The sequence below is a fragment of the Theobroma cacao genome, chromosome 5, assembly GCF_053813885.1.
Source record: "Theobroma cacao isolate CCN51 chromosome 5, ASM5381388v1, whole genome shotgun sequence".
Taxonomy (NCBI): domain Eukaryota; kingdom Viridiplantae; phylum Streptophyta; class Magnoliopsida; order Malvales; family Malvaceae; genus Theobroma; species Theobroma cacao.
The window spans coordinates 492421-512811 of NC_142643.1; the positions used below are offsets into that span (position 1 = coordinate 492421).

General features: G+C 37.8%; 5 protein-coding genes across 6 annotated transcripts; 2 read left to right on the forward strand and 3 right to left on the reverse strand.

The window, feature by feature from the left end:
- Positions 1 to 4860: 4860 nt before the first annotated feature.
- LOC18597488 (nudix hydrolase 11-like) lies at positions 4861 to 6488 on the forward strand. The gene is made up of 4 exons (XM_018121839.2): positions 4861 to 5220; positions 5390 to 5532; positions 5614 to 5733; positions 6125 to 6488. Exons 1-4 carry the CDS (start codon positions 4890 to 4892, stop codon positions 6341 to 6343), a joined length of 813 nt encoding a protein of 270 aa, XP_017977328.2. The 5' UTR covers positions 4861 to 4889; the 3' UTR covers positions 6344 to 6488.
- A 727-nt stretch (positions 6489 to 7215) lies between these two features.
- Positions 7216 to 10278, forward strand: LOC18597489 (ammonium transporter 2-like). The gene is made up of 4 exons (XM_007026558.3): positions 7216 to 8005; positions 8102 to 8387; positions 8487 to 8590; positions 9618 to 10278. Exons 1-4 carry the CDS (start codon positions 7361 to 7363, stop codon positions 10050 to 10052), a joined length of 1470 nt encoding a protein of 489 aa, XP_007026620.1. The 5' UTR covers positions 7216 to 7360; the 3' UTR covers positions 10053 to 10278.
- Positions 10279 to 11362: 1084 nt separating this feature from the next.
- On the reverse strand, positions 11363 to 14295 carry BAG4 (BCL-2-associated athanogene 4). Of its 2 annotated transcripts, none has more exons than XM_007026559.3 (4): positions 13835 to 14295; positions 13048 to 13367; positions 12802 to 12948; positions 11363 to 11735 (listed from the first exon to the last, which is right to left on the reverse strand). In XM_007026559.3, exons 1-4 carry the CDS (start codon positions 14046 to 14048, stop codon positions 11538 to 11540), a joined length of 879 nt encoding a protein of 292 aa, XP_007026621.3. In that variant the 5' UTR covers positions 14049 to 14295; the 3' UTR covers positions 11363 to 11537. The 2 variants fall into 2 exon arrangements, with proteins under 2 accessions (XP_007026621.3, XP_007026622.1); XM_007026560.3 differs by lacking the exon at positions 13835 to 14295 and adding an exon at positions 13576 to 13788.
- Positions 14296 to 16611: 2316 nt separating this feature from the next.
- G1 (transmembrane protein G1P-related 1) lies at positions 16612 to 17794 on the reverse strand. Its single transcript, XM_018120805.2, has one exon. It carries the CDS (start codon positions 17671 to 17673, stop codon positions 16909 to 16911), a length of 765 nt encoding a protein of 254 aa, XP_017976294.1. The 5' UTR covers positions 17674 to 17794; the 3' UTR covers positions 16612 to 16908.
- A 1063-nt stretch (positions 17795 to 18857) lies between these two features.
- Positions 18858 to 19583, reverse strand: LOC18597492 (PEBP (phosphatidylethanolamine-binding protein) family protein). The gene is made up of 2 exons (XM_007026563.3): positions 19095 to 19583; positions 18858 to 19004 (listed from the first exon to the last, which is right to left on the reverse strand). Exons 1-2 carry the CDS (start codon positions 19524 to 19526, stop codon positions 18930 to 18932), a joined length of 507 nt encoding a protein of 168 aa, XP_007026625.2. The 5' UTR covers positions 19527 to 19583; the 3' UTR covers positions 18858 to 18929.
- Between the last annotated feature and the right edge of the window lie 808 nt (positions 19584 to 20391).

Here is a 20391-nt window from a genome sequence, read left to right on the forward strand (position 1 = left end):
TCCATTAATCATCTTATTATATGTTCATGATATGTTGGTTGCAGGAGGAGATGTAGAAAGAATTTCAAAGTTCAAATAAAAAATGCAAAGCAGATTCAAAATGACTGATCTTGGATAGATGAGTTACTTTTTGGGATTACAAATTTCACAATGTAGTAGAGGAATCTATGTAACTCAGACAAATTACATTATAAAAGTGTTGAACAAGTTCAGTATGAATAGTTGCAAGTCTACTGAAACTCTTCTTGTTACCAATGAGAAGCTATCAATTGATAAAGGTTCAAAACTTGAGGATCCTTCTATGTTCAGAAGCTTGATAAGATCACTTATTTATATCTATGCATCAAGACTTGAATTGGTCTTTGTTGTGAGTTAATTATCAAGGTTTATGCAGGTTCCAACCTCTGAGCATTTCACAATTGCGAAAAAAGTTCTTAGATACTTGAAGGGACATCTGACTTTGGCCTTTATTTCACACATTTTAATGCAAGCTCTATTGAAGTGATTGGCTTCTCTGACAGTGATTGGTGTGGATGCATTGATGATAATAGAAGTACTTCAAGCTATGTATTTTCCCTTGGAAATGGATCATTCTGCTAGAACTCAAATAAGCAAGAAACCACAGCCTAATCCTCTACAGAAGCAAAGTACATTATAGTAGTAGTAGTAGTTACAAATTAAGCCATTTGGGTGAGAAAAGTCTTATCTAATCTTGGTTTTCTTCATATTCCTCCAACTTAACTATATGTGGACAATAAATCCATGGTAGTATAGGATTCACTAATTTATATGATTCTCCGTCGAGATATTATATAATTACCTAACTCAATTTACCCCTTATATATCGATAGAGAACTAAATCAAGCCAAGTACCTTCAGCCTAAGTCCTGGTTATTGACTATGTATGGTTAATAAGTGTATGTCTATCCTATCAATTTATCACCCACTCAACTCTTGAAATGAATGAACACACATTATCCAATTCTAGGTTTATTTAGATTGTTTTTGTCAAGTATCATCTAAACACTGAATCTCATCTTGTTGGTAATCAATCAACAAGAGAGGAAATAAATATAGAATTGAATAAACATAGATAAATTTAAAAAGAGTATTTAACAAGAACCCAAACATCCAATCTACATATTAGTGTAGACACCTAAAAAATGAATAAAAAATTAATTAAAAAAATTAAATTGTAATAAAATAAAATATATAATAAAATAATTAAAAAAAAAAAGAGATAAGGAATGGCTGGGCGTACACCCAGCCATCCCTTCCCCAACCACCATGCATGATGGGGCTCTGGCCACCAACTCTTTGGTGCCAGAACCCCATTGCCGGGTTGTCTAAATTTTTGGACAACTCAGCTGTTAAGGACACCACCTGCAAAACCAAAAAGGGGGGAGGAGATCAAAAATCCAAAAAAAATCCTAAATCTACCAGCAAGCTACCTAGCCACAAACAAAAAATTAAAAAAAACAACAATAAAAAAAAGCATAAAAAACAGATATACAAAAAAAATGAGAGAGGGCAGGGGGTTAGGATTTGAATTCGGTTTGGTTTGAGTGAGGGAGATTGGTGAGCTTTGAGGGAAGGGTTAGATCTTCGGAGTTCTGGCTAAATGAGAGTGGAAGCTAAAGCTTTTCGGGGTCGGTATACCAGCCATCGACAAGGGAAAGGGTAAACCCGATTGGGTCACCGTCGACCGAGGCAGGGAGTGCCAGATCCGTCGATCGGAAGGGAAGAAGGCTTCGAGGGAGAGAGGCTGAAGTCTCACCGGTCTAGGTGAGGAAAACGGTGGAAGCGCCTGCCATAAGAGAAAGAGAGAGAGGGGAAAAATTTTAAAGAGAAGGCAGAGAGGTCGGTGGCTAGAGAGAGAAAAGAAGGCAGAAAAATGAGAGGAGAAGAGAAAAAGAAAGCTTAAATACTTAGGTTTAAGGTCTCCAAAATGACGCCATTTTGGAGGAGCACAAGCTGCTAAACAAACACTCCAAACGGTGCGTTTTGGGCTCAGTTTAGTGGACCTAGGAAGTTAGATCCAGTGCAGCAGACTCGGGCTTTTTGTGGGTCTCCGAATTGGGCCAATCGCAACCCAACAAGGTATAACTCTTTTCTTTTTTTTGCTTGGGCTTGTTTTAGTTAGTGTTGGGTCTAGCCCACTTTAATTAAAATGCATTTATTTATTTTTTCTAGGAAAGAAATATATATATAATATGAATGCTTATATTTAATATTAAAAAATCAAAAAATAATAATGATAGTAATAATAAAAAATAAGAGTAAAGATGCATAGTTTAGAGAAATATATATATATATATATATATATAAAATAAGAAAATTCATAATAGATTTAGTTTGTTTTTTTAAAATAGATATAGTAATAATGATAAGTAAATGAGAAGAAATAAAATAATAAAATAATAAAATAATAATAATAATAAAAATAATAAAAAAATGAATGAAATGATTATTTAAAAAATTTCATCCATGAGAGGTAAAGAGTTGCCTCTTCTAAGTGGATTTTTTTTTAATGCAAAGTTCAAAACGAATTTTCACCGAAGCGTCGGGATAAATCCGAACTCCAAATTTCAATACCCATCAACTCAAATAATCGTTGCTAAAATAATAATATATATTAAGAAAAGTAAATCTACACAATATCACATTTAAATCTAGGTTAGTGTAGTTAGTTAATTAGCAAATAAATATCATTAAATAAAATTAAGTTAACCATTAATTTAATTAATTGTTTATTTGATTAAAAAAGGAAAATAATACATAAGATGAAATATTAATTCACTATGCTAGTTAAAGAATATAGATTTAAATGGGAAACTCTAAAAAATAATAATAAATAATTAAGTAACACTAAGTATATAAACAAGGTGATAAATATTTAAATACATAGTTGGGTGAATTATGAATCACCTAAGTCAATAAATGCGTACATATAGACATCAACATTTTATCCTGTCATAGCACGCCACATTTATTTTGCAAATGGTGCGAGAATTCCGATGATGAGATTTCCCCGAAGAGCTTGTAGAGACGAGTTCTTCCGGGGATATCTCTAGGTGAGGAGAATTTCGAGACTTCACCAAAGCGTTGGGATGGTTTTCGAATAATTTTTCAAAAAAAGATTACCGACCCCATTATTTAAAATAAACGAGTCATGACATCATTTAACGCTTGCATCACATGCATACGTAAAACCAAATAAAAGACTCAGGCAGTCAATTTAATAAAAATTTAGTTAATAAGTAGGGATTAAATCAAAAATAGGCTATAATAGGATAACTTAAGAATAAATGGTACCGTTTATGGAACGGGCGCCACGGAGGTGCTAACCTTTCTCCGTGCGTAACCATACTCCCGAACTCATATATAAAAAAGACGTGGATCAGTTCTCGTTCTTTCGACGGATCTAAAATTAATTTAGGACTTCGTCGATTAGAATCGGATTAATAGGTAACCAATCACACCTAGATAAAAAAAAAAGATTGGTGGTGACTCCTAAACCATTTAACTTTCGCCCGCATATGATGGTCGGGTTCTCGGACCCGCACGTTACGACAATTAGTATCCTCCATGATCCTAGATAGAAAAATTTAGCTCAGCATATTTATAGTAAAATCTAATATTTTCAAAAAATCATTCATTTCTACAATAGAACATAGAAGGAGAAAAATAAAACTAGTGAGGGAAAAATGAGCTGATGCAGATGATTAAAGCCTCCCCAAAAATCCTTGATTCCTTTTTTTCCTTTTTGTAGAAATCCTTTTTTTTTTTCTCTCTGAAAGTTACTGCAAAATCTCCCCCAATTTAGCCCTAAAAGACTTCTTTTATACCCTAATCTTAGCCACCGATGGAAAGATTGGATGATCAGGATTTATTGAGTCCATGCTGGCGCTGCGGCCCCAAGTAATTGGTACTGCAGTGCCAAACGCTGATGTGGTTGTCTGCTTCTTGTTTGGCGCTGTGGCTAAAATGGAATCTCACTGTGACACCAAACCCTTTGTTTTGGGCACTTAATATTGCTGAAATTGGCGCTGCGGCCAGAATGGAATCTCGCCGTAGCGCCAAACTCTCTGTTTTGGGACTTACATTGCTGCTGAATTTGGAGCTGCAGCCAAAATGAAAACTCGCCGCGGCCCCAAACTCTCTATTTTGGGACTTGACATTGCTGCTGAATTTGGCGCTGCAGCCAAAATGAAAACTCGCCGCGGCTCCAAACATGCTTTGTTGCTTTGTGTAGTCTGCAGCAATCCTTCGGCTTCTAATGCGATTTTGACCATGCTCTAATCAGAATTAGGCAAAGTGATAAACATAAAAGTTGTAACCCTTCCTTTTGGCTTTCTAGTGATCCAAAAACCACGACGATCAAGCATATGTAACTCAGTTTATGCTCAGAAAACCGCAGCATGTTCATCCCACAATATGCATCAATCCAACCTTTGCACAATTCACTGCAACTAAATCAATAACAACTACAATTAAACATTTTAACACATAAATGAACTAAACTAACTAACATTTAATCTACTCGACAAGCTTTTATTTCATTAAAGAAAAAGCAATTAAAACAATTTAAACAACACCTAAAACTCAAGAACTTAACCCTTTAAACACCTGAAATATAGCAAGATAACTCTATGAAGTAGAGTTATCACTTAGTACTTGTCATACACCTGTCTGTACAAGTGTTAACCATGTATGTAAGATATAAATGATTGTATTTACTCATCACTTAATGTATAAGCTCAATATTAACAAAGTTTCTCTTCTCTTAACTGTGTTTAGTTCTTAGCATTACTGTTATATATCCGTTAATGCTTTGAACAGAACATATCACAGTATAGTTCTGTATATATGTTGCAGAGCTTGTAAACATGGCTCGTATTCCTCCATCTATGAGCATAGAAACTGAGATGGAATGCGGAAGAAAGGAGGTTGTAGGCAGCCAGACGCTCCAAAGGATTGCAGAACAGCTTCAATGTTACAAAACACCTAGTCTGATTGAAGAATTGGAAAACGTTACCGGTCGTAATATGGGCTCAAAATTTGGGATCATGGATCATGTAGAAGGTGAAAATGGGCTGTTTACTCATGCAAACTGGAGGAAGAGGAGAGCAGCTGTCCTGATATGCCTCTTTGAGGGCAAGCAAGGCGAGCTACGCGTTATTCTCACCAAGAGATCGATGAAGTTATCATCACACCCAGGTAACATGGACAAATGTTATTTGTTTCTTAATTGAACGTGTAGGTATAATTGTTATATCATGTTTGAAGGATAAAAAATTATGAATTCCTCTGATAGAGAAAGAACATAGTTCATAGACACATGACAAAAATTTGTGGATGCTTAAGTATTTTTCTTCGAAGGAAATAGGAGATGTAGCATTGCCAGGTGGAAAGATGGAGGAAGGAGATGATGATGACTCTGCTACTGCATTAAGAGAAGCTATGGAAGAGATTGGCTTGGACTCATATTTGGTTCAAGTAGTTGCCAAGTTAGAGCCCTTCATCTCCCAGGTATTTGTGAAATTCACAATTTTTATTAGGCTTTTTCTGTTAGATATAAGTCTCAAATTCTAAATCTAAAACGTCATGCAGAACCAACTGAGGGTTGTTCCTGTGGTAGGCCTACTTGCCAAGATAGAAGACTTCAGTCCTGTGCTTAACTGTGATGAGGTTGATGCTGTTTTTGATGTCCCGCTGGAAATGTTTCTCAAGGTCTCGAATTTTTGGTCAATTAAGTTGAAAATATATAGGAAACATTCCTGTGGATTTATACATCCACAATCACACACATTTGCTTTGTCAATGGAAACAATTAATGTGAAAAAAGGTCATCAAATCTCCTTGTTCTAGAGAAAAGGAGGTGAACTAGAACAAAAGAATGGCAGCAAAAACATTACTACTTTCTAAAAGACCATTCTTTAGATTCAGGGTGGCAATTCTGGTAAACAGGGAGGTCTTGGGGATTTAGAGACGGTAACTGTATCAACTAACTACCTGACAGGTGCTAAATTAACTGGATGAATCACTTTCATATCATTGCAATCCTTACCATTGACAAAGACATTCAGGATTCCGCAACTAACTTCATTCTGCTATTCTGCAGGTAGATAATCATAGATGTGAAGAAAGGGCATGGAAAAGTTGGAAGTATGTTTTCCATTGTTTCGACTGCGAAACAGAGCAAGGAGCTTTTACAATCTGTGGTTTGACGGCAAGCATTCTTATTAGAGCAGCCTCTGTTGTCTACCAGCAGATTCCATGTTTCTCTAGCAATCTCCCTGACTTTCAACAGCTGCAAAGGGCTTTGAGTAATGCAGCATAATATACTTTGTACTTCGGTCGGTTCAAAACTGCGTAAGCATGAGGCAACCAGTAACCAAAACTCGATGTCTTGATGTTTCCATAGCTGTGAATCAATATACTAGGCTAATTTTATTGAATAACATAAATTCTATACCAGAAAGCAATTCTGCCACGGCATCTCAGAAACTGCTTACAGTCTTCAGCCATTTGTTGTTCTCAAACTTTGAGAGTGAAAGATGACATGAGCTGGTTATCAAATATAAATGGTTGCGTAACTTGCCAAGTAATCATTCTTTCTTGTTTTTCTTTAGAATGACACCAAAGACCATCTGACTTGCATTGGAAATGACACTGAAGCTTCAATCGAACGAGCTTGGTCTTTCTGCAACAGGCAATTTGTTAAATAGCAGATGGGATTTGCCAAATTTTCATGTGCAAAATGCTACTTTGCTCATCAGTTCCTTTAGCTTTTCTAGCATCTCTTTCACCCATCCAATTTGAACGCAGCTTTGCGATACTATGCCCACCTATTTTCCTTTCCTTGATTAGATTGCAGTTGCATCATTTCAGGTTTAAAGATTCCAAGAATCCTCATGTCAAACTATCATATGTTCCCATTGTGCTAGGTATCACATGCATTGACCGACCAAGGTTAGCAAGTTCGCTACGAATTCACGGGGAGCACATGTGGGTCTAACAAGGAAGACCCTTCTCCCAAATCAATATTTTCAACTTTGGACAAAGTCTGATGTTTAGTCCTGTCAATGAATATAGCAAAATGATAATAATGATAATAAATAAAAGAAAAAACCATTCATTCTTGACACGAACCTTCCAAAGAATTTACCAAAAAGAAATAACAAGTACTTATATTTAAATAAGTAAACGAATGTTACTTCACAATCAATTTCCACTTTCTATTCACAGCCCACCCAACATCTATAAACACTTAAGTGGTTGAACTTTAACAAAGATATTGCCTCAGCTGGTGTATGCTTCTGGGTCAACTCTGCACGGCTCACGCTAAGTTTTATCCATGGCTGTCGAGCAGCTAGCCTACACAGCACACGAGATCGCCCCGGCAGTGCCCCCATGGCTAAACAAAGGAGACAATGCGTGGCAAATGATAGCATCGACTCTGGTGGGGATTCAGAGCATGCCTGGACTTGTAATCCTCTATGCGAGTATTGTCAAGAAGAAATGGGCCGTCAACTCAGCCTTCATGGCACTTTATGCCTTTGCTGCAGTCCTCATTTGCTGGGTCCTTTTATGCTACCGCATGGCCTTTGGTGACGAACTCCTCCCTTTCTGGGGCAAGGGTGCACCGGCTCTAGGCCAAAAGTACCTTGTTGACCGAGCCAAGATCCCTGAGAGTAAGCACAGGATCACCAACGGTAACTATGAGATCACTGAGCCTTTTTATCCCATGGCGACACTTGTGTATTTCCAATTCACTTTTGCTGCTATTACTCTTATTTTGCTCGCTGGTTCTGTTCTTGGTCGCATGAACATCAAGGCCTGGATGGCTTTTGTGCCTCTGTGGCTTATATTTTCCTATACTGTTGTTGCTTTTAGTCTCTGGGGTGGAGGCTTTCTCTATCGCTGGGGTGTCATCGATTACTCAGGCGGATACGTTATTCACCTCGCCTCAGGGATCGCCGGTCTCACCGCCGCATACTGGGTAACAGAAATCACAGTTTTATTTCTATCAAATTTCTCAAGTTTGATGATATCGTTTATTCCTGTATTGTTACAATTACTATACAATATGACACAGGTTGGACCAAGGATAAAGAGCGACAGAGAAAGGTTTCCTCCGAACAATGTTTTGCTAATGCTTGCGGGTGCAGGGTTGCTGTGGATGGGATGGTCAGGGTTCAACGGAGGAGCGCCATATGCTGCAAACATTGACTCTTCTATAGCAGTACTCAACACAAACGTTGCTGCAGCAACGAGCCTTCTTGTCTGGACATCTCTTGATGTTGTGTTCTTTGGGAAGCCTTCCGTAATTGGAGCTGTTCAGGGAATGATGACAGGACTTGCTTGCATCACGCCAGGAGCAGGTTCGCAATTTTATAAAATTATTTGGAGAATTATAGGGCAATTTTGCAGCAATCGATCCGATTCAAAACTTTAAGAAAACTGTTGGTTTTTTGTTCCAGGTTTGGTGCAATCGTGGGCTGCTATAGTGATGGGAATGCTTTCCGGCAGTATTCCATGGGTATCCATGATGATCCTTCACAAGAGATGCAGTTTGCTACAAAAGGTAGGTGTGACCGTACGACTTTGTCCCCATTTTTTGTTTCTTCTGTTTCCGTAAATGCGTTGGCTTCCCATCCCAGATTTCAGGCTTGACTAACTCCGTTGGCTTAGTTTGATTTTTCCCATCAATTTTTCTACATTGAATCTGTACAAAATTTGAACCCCCAAAAAGCACAAGGTCTAGAAAGATTATGTAGGTTGTTTTAAGAGCACTAGTGAGAAAGTCGTCCAAAGTCAATGAATTCAGGACTCTCACGGTTCACCATTTGCGGCCAGGACCACACATCATAAATCCTAGAGGCCCGAAGATTGAATTCTAAAACTTTCATCTTCTCAACTTGCAACCTGCATCCTAGCTCTTGCTTCATTGAATGGTTTTCAGATCCTGAGATTGATGGTCTGAAATTTTATTTTCTTTTCCCTGGGAAAGTTCTTTTGGACACAGCTTCTTTCCTAGAAATTATGTATACAAGTTAATAAAATGACTTCTGTAACGAGTTTCACCACATGCAGAATGCCAGCTCAAGCACTAGTTTGATGCTTGTCTTTTCGGCTTTTCTCCTTGCTTAAAGTCATGGTTTATCCAAAAAGAAATGATAAGGTTCGCCCCCACCTTTGGAAAATTAACCCCAGGTCACTTTCAATGATGGAAGCATAGCATTTTCAATCATGTTTCTAATCTTTGTTCTCCAATTGCCAAGAGCCTGAGAATTTTGACCATTACTTACCCATTATAAAAAGAAGCCCATAAACAACAATATAGACACGATCCCATTGGGTTTTCTGGCATGTGAGATTTGATCTTTTACATTGTCTGCTCCACACGTTGGATGTCAAGTATTCAACTCTAGAATTGTTAAAAAAAGAAACTGAGTCAAAAACTTGGATTGCCACTGCAATTTCGTCCATGTATAGACATAAGCATTGATTGAATTCTAGTTGGAGGATTAATTAATTTCGTACCACGGGGTTGAAGCCATCAAAGTTTATAAATTTTAACTTGACCATTTTGTGCTTTGATGTGACCACAGATAGATGACACACTTGGTGTTTTTCACACCCACGCGGTGGCCGGTCTGTTGGGCGGCCTCCTCACCGGGCTGCTGGCAGAGCCAGACCTCTGCAAGCTCATACTGCCGACCGACACAAGGGGTGCGTTTTACGGTGAAAACGGAGGTGTGCAATTCTTGAAGCAAATAGTAGCAGCCTTGTTTGTCATTGGTTGGAACGTAGCGTCCACGACCATAATTCTTCTAGTAATAAGGCTGTTTATACCATTGAGGATGCCCGATAACCAGCTCGAGATTGGAGACGACGCCGTCCACGGGGAAGAAGCATATGCCCTTTGGGGTGATGGAGAGAAATACGACCCGACAAGGCACGGTTGGCACACGTCTTCACACTCAGAGGTGACAGCACCATCACCTTATGTGAATGGTGCAAGAGGAGTAACCATCAACCTGTAGCTGCTGCAAACTTTGACACATAAATATAGAAAATATTTTGCTGTAAATATGATTTTTCCTGTGTGAGATTGCGTGGTGGGGAGGTAATATATACATATCAGAAAGTAGAGATCCTCAGCTCCTGGCAACTTCAATTTTGAGAATGGACACCCTTATGGTCTGCTTGTATTAGCGTACCCTGCAAAAGCGGATTGTTTCTGTTTTAATCTCAACAACGTTCTTTTCCTCTTTCTTTGTTTAATTAATTGAGAAAAGATTGCCACTAGCATGAAACATTGCCTGTCTTTGACCGCGGAATTGAAAGGAAACAAGTATACTGGCCAACCCAGTGCCCCTTTCCTCCGGGAAAATATCTATCCTCACAGGCTGACACCTTTTCTCAAAAGCAAATGATTTTGGATGTATGATTGCACCACCAATCACACAATGAATGATGAGAAAAAGATGGGATAATTGTCTTAATTAGAACAGCCGGTAATTATGGCTTTGTTGGAAAGACTTTAGCGACCCAAGGTCAAGCCCTGTCTGCTCAAACCATATTTTGGCCCCTCGGTACTTTTCCTCAAATTTCCCGTGCTTTTCTTGAACCTCATTCGTTCATTCATATTAGCCTACGGAAGTTGTTCAACCAAAAGGACATGAGAAAATGTTCCATTCTCGAGTGAAAGACTAGCTATTTTTTTTTTATAATTGAAAGAAGAAAAATTCAAACTCTACTCTTTTAAGCGAAAAAATTATACACTAATCAATAAACCAACTGTTTAAGTACTAGTGAAATACTTGTTAAGGTTGACCAGCTTTCTTGCAGGATTAAAATCTGCATTCGTATTCTTCCCAAATTAAAACAACACTTCCTTCTGGCCATTAATAGCAAGTCCTTCTCAAGACACAACTTGCTTGTAGTTGTCTCATGACCAGGGAACTGCAAAAGGTTCCATTCAAAACCGTTGCAAACTCAACATCAACATTTATAAACCTTGTTAAGTGTGACAAATTCAGATCCCACCTTACTAAAGATCTAGGAAGTATATCTGTCTAATGATAAAACTTGTTTGTAAAATGTGTAAGATCGAGCTCCACGAGCATACACGACAAGAATAAAGCAGAGAAGCAAGAGTTGAGTTCAGAAACCTGCTTAAGTGACCATGTCGAAGGGTATAACACATCTAACCGGTCACATGATCCCTGTTTTGTATGCAAAATTTTCCACATGAGAACTGAGTATCTCCAAGATACTTAGAAAATGTGGTCTAGTTAAGAGCTAAACTATAAATAATGAACCAATTCATAAATAAGGTACTATAGAATAAAAGACCATGAATTCAAATATTATATCACAACTGTTAAAAATGCAGTTGTCTTTCAAGCATAAGATATATCTCCGTTAGCTTTAGTAAATGGCACACCAAAAAAGGAGCCCTGCATGATACATATGTTATGTTCCGCAGACAAGTTTTATAGGCCAAAGAATTGGGCAAATAATAACTATTCAAACTGTTCCCAATCCTGCGTCATTTTTGTTGAAGATGACATAGGTGGAGGGGCAGTCAAACTCCCCATTCCAGAGTCAAATGTCTCCCAATTTGTTGTCACAGACACAGCATTGCTACTGTTGCTAAATGGATTGGAATTTCTTGCTTTTAGATTGTCCAGTGTCTCATGGAAGTTTTGGACACGTCGCACCTGATCAAGGGAGCAATGAGTTGATGCGACATCATGCAGCAACATATACATAATTGATTGGCTATAAATAGAATTTACAATATTGTAAAGCTTGAAACATGATGCCATAAAAGATATACATGCCTAATCTACTAATTCCATAAACTCCCTTCCTCTTTCAGCACAAAGCAAAATATGACACTCTACTAGAATTGTTTGCATGAAGAGTACATTGCCATGACTATATCCATGACTGTGTGTTTGCCTTCACACACCTATTCTCTGGTAATGTCAGAGTTGACATGCTGGAGAGCAAGATTATGGTGCAAACTATTCTTCAGTCATGGATTTGTCGGTTTGTTGTCATTATAGGAAGTGGCAAGTTCTAGCATTACCAACAAAAATGAATTCAAAGGACATATAGCAATATTCTCCTTACAACAGGTATTAATATCAAGGTGACACAGCTTTCCCAAAAGAGAAGATCATGGGAACCAGGGGCTGAATATCTTCCATTTACTGGGGAATTTAATTGAAATATCAAACAATAGCATTCCTATATTTCTCATGTAGAGTAGTCCTTAACTGACATTAAAAAGCAATAACTTAAGACTTCTTATGATTGTACAAAGGAATTCCTTTTCTGGATTATGAATGAAATCTAATGTCCAAAAAAAAGAAAAACTTGAAGACTTAGTAGCCATATTCCCAATAACCAAAGATGGAAAAAAAGGATTCAGGTTGCAACGCATTAGTGAGACCTAATAATTCCATCCAAATAGTTAAGAACTCTAAATGCCCATCATATTTCCAAATCCTTTCTAACAACATTAGATACAGGACATGGGCAAGAAACAACATACCTCAGATAAGAGGATATAAACACACGATACTCATTGATAACAACTATAGCTGAACAATCTCAAAACCCCAGTTTACGTTCAACTCTTTTTAGCAATTGGTTAAAGATATATTTATATTGCAAATGATGCAATAAGTGAGTACAGTAAAAAAAAAAAAATCAATGCAATATGCGAGCATTGTCCACAAACAAAATGTAGTAAACCTCAATGCCTACAATACCAACCTCAGCCTTTCGCTGTAACTTTGCTTCTCCTTCTGCCTCAATTCCATCCAATTTCAGCAGCTCTCTCATGAGTAACTCTGCCGAAACATCAAATTCCTCATTTGCAACCTTGGTCCCACTGTTCACAGCCACTTCTAATGCAGCCACCTATACAGAAGAACAAGAAAAAGAAAATTCTAATTAAGTGTCAACGAATGATAGGCTTCAGTCTCCATAATAATAAATACAGCAAGCGGACAAACTCACTCTTTCCGAAAGCTTGTCAACCTCTTTTCTAACTCCAGCAACCGCTGCAAAAGCCTTTGACATTTCTTCACTTTCTCTCATCTCCTCAACCTCATTCTCTTCGCTAGATGTGGACTCTTCAGCCTTCTCTTTGCTACTTGACATCTCCTCAACCTTCTTCTCTTTTCTTGCTGGATTCTCTAGAAGCAAAACCTTGGATTTATCCTTGACACCAGCCACGTTCAAATGCTCTTTGTCCTCTTTCTCCTTCCCTCTAAACAAGACCTTTTGTCTATCAGGTTCCAACCCAGTTTTTTGAGCAATTTCTTTCTTCAATTCCCCTGCCATCACCCGATAAAAACAAGAAGACATAACAATTTGAATCAGCACAATGAATTACAATTCATAACAGGAAAAAGCAGCTTCTTTTACCAAGTGAAATCATCCAGTCCAATAATCAAACAAGTCTTGTTAAATTTCATACAAAACTAAGAATCCATCAACGAACTTACACAAATGCAACTAAAAACAATGAAAATAGAGCAATACCAGAAGCAGTTTTAGGAGTGGAAGCCCCAAGACCCATATGAAAAGGCATAAACAAACGACAAAAAACCCTAATCACTCTTCATTTGCTTATCCACAAAGGCACACCAATATCTCCAATTAACGCCCAAAGAAACAATTAACACGCGCATGCACGAAACCAATAATTACCCAAAAAAAAAACTAAAAAGAAAGAAAACGTTCTTCTTTTTGTTTTTAATTTGAGGCTATAAAAAGAATGGAGAAGGTACAAGGAAGTTACCGAAAGTAGAATGGGCAGGGACATAGAGCTCGTGCTGGGCCGGGCCATATGAGACGTTGATCTTGATCATGGGCCCGAAAGAAGAATCAGCAGCAGCAGTTTCGTGATCGTGTTTGTGATGATGATCTTCCTGGCCGTCTCTTCGCTGGACCAGCATGCCTCCTGGTCTCAACTCCCAATCGGTTTCTTCGCTTTGGGCGTTGGGACTTTTCATTTGGAAATCACGATGATGGAAGGAGAAAAGGGTGGGAAAATTTATATATGTATATTTATATAAATATCACTCGTAAGAATATTCGACGACAAAGAAGAAGAAGAGGGAGATAGATATGTTTTTTTTTTTTCAGAGATTTCGGTGAATGGTAACTCAACCGTATGTCGGTTTGGTCGGTTTCCGTCCGGGGTTTAAATAAGTTACCATTGATCTTCTTTAATCTGGCTAACGCTTACAACGGCGTCGTTTTATATTGTCCGTCATGGTAAAAAGGGGAATTTGCGAGGGACAAACACACGAATAAATATCAATATACCGAAGAATTCTGAATAACTTAACAACAGGGTACATGTTTAACTTGTACAAATTGGTTGTTGAGTAGGTAGAATATGCTAGACTTGCAATGAAAAACACACCGCGAGTTCAGATGGAAAGAACATAACGAAATCTTATGTCGGATAAGTAAAGAAGGGATCTTGGATTTATATTAAAGGTACACCCCATTATCTTCACTTTTGAAGAGATGACAATGGCCATTGACCAGCGCACTATTGTTTATATTATAGATCCATATGAGCCACAAAATCTCAACTACTGCCTATATTTGGTGCAGGCAGGGCCATGGCGACTGACCATAGCATCAGTTATTGTCTCACTGTCTTTTGTATCTCTTCTTCTTCCGATGTCATCATCCTCACATTAATATCCGAACTAGTGGTAGTTGAATCCAGAAACTACATTTATTCGAGCCATAATCTGATTTTCATTCTGATAATCCTTCTTAACATTCTCAAAATGATGCCATCAAGCCCTAAGGATGTGAAGAAATTAATGGAACACCATGTCTGCTACGTAAATAGGATAATCCATTGTGACACAAACAAGTCATGCATTATCACGCAATAAGCAAGCTGCTCATTCAGTCCAGGGATGTCAACAGGCTTGGATATTGGTTATTTTCCAGCATCAGAACAATCATCATTCACCATGAAGATGAACGCAGTTCCAATATGTTACCATACACGACAGGGGAGGATTTCAGTACTAGAAACAAAGCAATAATACAAGAGCTAATATCATATCAAGAGGAAATCAAATACCTCGAACACTTGGCCTAGATGATGAAACAGATGGTTTCGAAAAAAAAGAGAGCATTTATCCATGGCCAGGACCTTCCTCACCAAGCTTGGTTATAGACCCTTTGTATAAATCCAAGTTTGTCATTTATTGTCCACATAACTAAAACCAATCCACACTCCTCATTTCATAACTGGCCAATGTCCAAAGAACTCTGCATACATTTAAAATCTCCTTCCTAAAGACTTGGCAACATTGGTATGCACAAAGTAGAAGGTGAAATATAGAAACAGGTTACATTTGTAAGTACTTTTACATTTACATACCTGGAAGCCTTACCAAATAGAAGAGAAAAAGTGGTTTCCTTCTCATATAGGCTAAACCAGACAAACAAAGAAATCTTGCGCTAGGCAAATGGAGAAGATCCTGTAACATTGCATATCTTAATTTGTTCCAAGCAAATGTATAAACCAGTTCCTAAACTTTTCCTAGAAGATATTGCTGATGCTGTAAAACCGTGCCTCAAAAACAAACCATCACTCTCTGTGCATAATGTTCTCTTCCCACTGATAATTTTATGAATCTTGACTTGAGGGTTATCCATATCCATACCAGAAATAGTATAGCAATCAAATAAAATTTCCCCAATCCCCTGCGTGCGGCCATGTGTATGTGTGTATAAATTCATTGTAGTTGAGGAAAAAACTACACTTAAATTTTCTCCATAATCACACTATCTTCAATCATGATAACTAGAAATTCATTGAAATGAAAACATCATAAAACCTTTTCCAATTCCTTGATTATATAGTTATAGTTTCCCATCTCTTTTGTTCTGTTTGCACTATTCGAAAGAGAATTTTAAACAAAATTGTTTCTTCTAGTTTTATTAGTTAGCTTTTCATCACTCACAAAAAATTTTCTAATTTGTCAATCTATTTCAGGTATCGATGATTGACAAACTTCTTTTAATCCCCACCTAAACTCCCAAAAAGTAGGAACAAGAACTATAACCAGATACCATACAGAGGATTAGAAACACTCAATGGGAAAAAATCAACAATGAACTAAACATATCACAACGTAATGCATGAACAGAAACAATCTGTTTCAGGTCCTAAATGAATCATAATTTCCATAGGGCATCAAGAACTCCTCAAAATAATAGAAGGTACAACCTACCAGGTGACGACTAAGACAGCATGCAGCTGATATAAGGCATGTAGCAGCTATAAAACAGGTTGCTTATTCCTGTTACTATGAACAAAAGGAAGATTCTCATAAGTTTAGTTCATGATAGCCGTTGCTGGTACAATGTTCGCAAAGCTGATAAAGTATCAACTTGCAGCAATTCTCTAATACCATCATCCAAATACCGATAAAAGGAAATATTAACAATGGTAGCGTGCAACCAATTTTGCTTTGCCCGCAATAACATTACAATGAGAAGAAAAGACTAAAGCAAAGTCATCCATTGAATAACAAATAATGTAAATTGTGAGGATGTATTATTCAAGGTAAGAATGAAAAAACCAGTAAAATTCCGCAATGGTGGCATTACAACAACAGAATTAAAAGAAAAAAAAAATCCTCAAATGATTAGATTTCATCCTCTTCCTCAATTTCCTGTTATATTTCTATCAAAAATTGATTCCCATCTATTCAATCTTAACCTATAAGTTTACTACAATAAAACCCCAAAGAAAATTAAATCATTCCCAAATCCCAATAATAATCGTCCAAATAAATTAATACCGCCATTAAAAAAATCAGAAATTACCCATCAAACTACCGATTCCTTAGTTCCTTCCAGCCCTTCCTCAATCTTCTTCTTGTTCTTCTCAATAGCAGCTGCAACCTCTGCAGGCATATACTTCTCATCATGTTTAGCAAGAACCTCAGTCGCTGAAAAATAACAGTCTCCGCTCCTTGCTTTACCGGAAACGCTCTTCGACGAAACTTCCCTTTTAGTCTCTTCTGTAAACGGCTTAACAAATCCTTCAACCACAACGGAATGTCCCTCTCTAAACAAATCCGGTAACGAACCTTCGTACCTAACCAAAATATCGGTTATCAAATCGGTAATGACAAATTCCATTTCTTTGCTAGAGCCCGGTTGAACGACGCTTCCTTCCAGAACCAGACCGCCGAGTCTAAACTTAGTTTTCGAAGGATTTTGCGTGTACTTTTCGAGGGCGTCGGTTGGGGTAACGTAAAAGACTAATTGTTCTTGAAAATTGTTGAGGACTAAAACTACAAAGCCCGCGATGCAACTGAAGGTCAAGGCGTAGGTCCAGAGGCGGCGGGTCTGGAGCTGGCGGGCTCGGGCTCCAATGTCGACTTTTTTGGGCCGGGTGGGGATGCGACGGGACGTGGAGAGGAAGCGAAGGGTGGGGGATGTGAAGAAATGGTCGACGGTGGTGATAGGAACGGGTGCGAGCTGAGAGATCAATGGTGGAGATTTAAGCGTGGCGAGAGTTGGAGGTTTCTGATTGTGGAGGTTGCGTAGGAGATGGGATCTGAAATGGAGGGCAAGCCTGGCGGCCATTTTTTATCGATCTCCCCTTCTGGTTTTCTCGGGAAAGTGATGGAAAATTCTGGGAGGGGTTAGTTGGGAGGGTTTTGGGGTTAGTAAGCAGACAAAACGGATGGCGGCAGTTTGGTCTTTGCAGGCTTTGATAGCGTGGGAAGCACGGGAGTGAAGACCATTTCTTTTTATTATTATTATTATTATATTTATTTAAAAAATGTAATAGTAATTACAAAACAAAATTCTAATAAAATTAATTTTTATAAATAATAATTGATTAAAAAGGAAAAAATAAATATATCTATAAATAATAATTAATCTTACATAAATATATATTAGTATGATTTTCCAATTTAAAATTCAATAAAAAAAAGAATGATATGAACCTTGGATTATGAAAAAATGTAAGTAATCATTGTTGGGACAAGTCTATATTGTCATTTTAATGTATATATTGAAATTAAAAAGCCACCAAATAATTTTTTTTGTTAGCAAAGATATATTATAAGGTTGGTCTATATTATATATAATAAATAAATGTGGCTAAATCCTTTCACCATGCAAAAAATAGCTTTTTAAATAAAAAAAATCTTGAGATTTACTAATTACTTGAATTATAAGATTAAAATGCAATGAAAAATGTACTTAATTATTTTGGACCAATGATAATGTATATATATCTTCGATTTTGAATTCAAAAAATTATTTTTTTTAACTTTTATCTTATAAAAAAGATGCAATATAAGTTTCGATGAATAGAATTTCTAAGTTAATAATTAGGATTGTATTTTATAAAAAGATGCAGTAATATATTTCCTGAGAATTTATGATGAATAGATTCTCTAAATTAATAATTAATATTTGAAATTGCAACTTATTCTTTAAATTTTTAATTAATATTCGAAATTATGATGAATTATTTTTTTACGTTAATATTTAAATATCCCAAAAATCTGTATCTAAGCTTCCACTTGAATCGGGTCAGAAATACAGATTGGACGGATGAAATCGGGGCGGCCATTAAAAGGTAGAAAAGCCGAACAAAACCTTAGTGCTTACATTTCATTAGTTTGAGATTAATCTACTTAATTAAGAACAATCTATCCGATTATCGAATACTTTTCAAAGTTAATTAACAAAATATTTTTTTTCATAAAATACATTCAAGAACAAAAAATAAATTGATAATTAATTTTCCGTAGTTATGGTGCGACAAAAAGCAAAAATTAATTGATGTTCAGTAGCTCAAGATTACATATGACAAAGACTTTCACTTAAAACTTGGTCGTGAATTCTGCTTCTCCAAGCATATGCCCTTCGATTGAATCTAGCAGCTTCTCCTTGGTCACCTGCATACACAAGAAGCAGACCAGTCAGAATGAGCAATTCCATTGCAGATGAATGACATAGAGTGACCTGAATATTGATAAGCAACGTACTTTGTTGCCAAGTTTCAATTCATCATCCAAAGCAAAGAGCCTGAATTGGAAACGGTGGCCATGGGAGGGTAACTTGGGACCATGCCATCCAGGAACCTTGTGATCATTGCTGCCTTCTTTGATCTCAGCATAATCTCCACCAGCCTCCTCTTCCTTCCCAGAGAACCCCTCAGGGAGACCCTTCAACGTCGGCGGTATGTTAACAACCACCCAACAGGTCCAACGCACGATCGGTTCGCTGGGGTCTGGTGCATCTATGTCTTCCACCACCAGGGCCAGCGTGCGAGTCCCCTCTGGCACATTGTACCATTCCAGTGGGGGAGACAGATTCTTCTTTGCACCTTGACCTTCGTCTGTGTACTTCCTTGGCAACCTTCCTTCATGGTTTATGGCAGGGGATACGAGCCTGAACTGATCCTGATCGGTAGCCATGCCCTTAGTTTTTGCTCTGCTTAATTCTTCTCAGAATTCGCTGCCTGATTAGAACTTGTCCAGCAAGGTTGTTTATACATGGAGGTGGAGGCTGGAAGGAGATGACACGTGGTGCGAGAAGTTTCAAGGTGGCGAGAGAAGGTTCGAGGAGTGGGGTGTGGATACACGTGGAGAGCCACATGGAGAGAAGTGGATTGTTCTAGCAGATCAACTTCTGCTAATTTGTTAACAAGATCTGCGGTTCTTTAATGGCGATCAGAGGCATCGACCTGTTGATTCATGCAGCTTACTCGAATGCCCTTGAAAATGCATCATTCTTCTTGAATTGGGCCAGGCTCAATGTAAGCTATACAGAGCAAGACCAAGCTTGGGTGGTAGTGGTACGCACTGCATAGGCTGTCAAATGTTTTCAAAGCAATCGAGCATGGGCTTATGGTTGGGCTTATTGACATAATCATAAACAGGCTCGCAGGATCAAGTTCAAGCACTAAAGTTTTGTTCTCCAACTGTTGGTTAATGGCTAAATCAAGAGCAGGAGGATGAGGACGACACATATAAAACCAGCAGTTAGTGTCCAATTCTCTGCCCTCAACACTCAAATCGTTTAGTCTTTTAGCGGTATGGGTGCTTGGAACTCAGTGTATCATATCCAGTCAATCATCTGCAACAGGATAGAGTCCTTGACCTTTGGGAGAAAGACTCCAGTCTCCCCCCATTTCTTCCCAAGATGAAACCCTCCGGTCAGCATGTCCTTTACTCGAACAAAAACAAAGTCTTTTGGCTATGTGATCCTTGATCCCTGATCTCACAGTTCACAACTTATTCTTTGGCAAACTCTTTTGCAAAAAGAAAAGGCTCGCCCTTT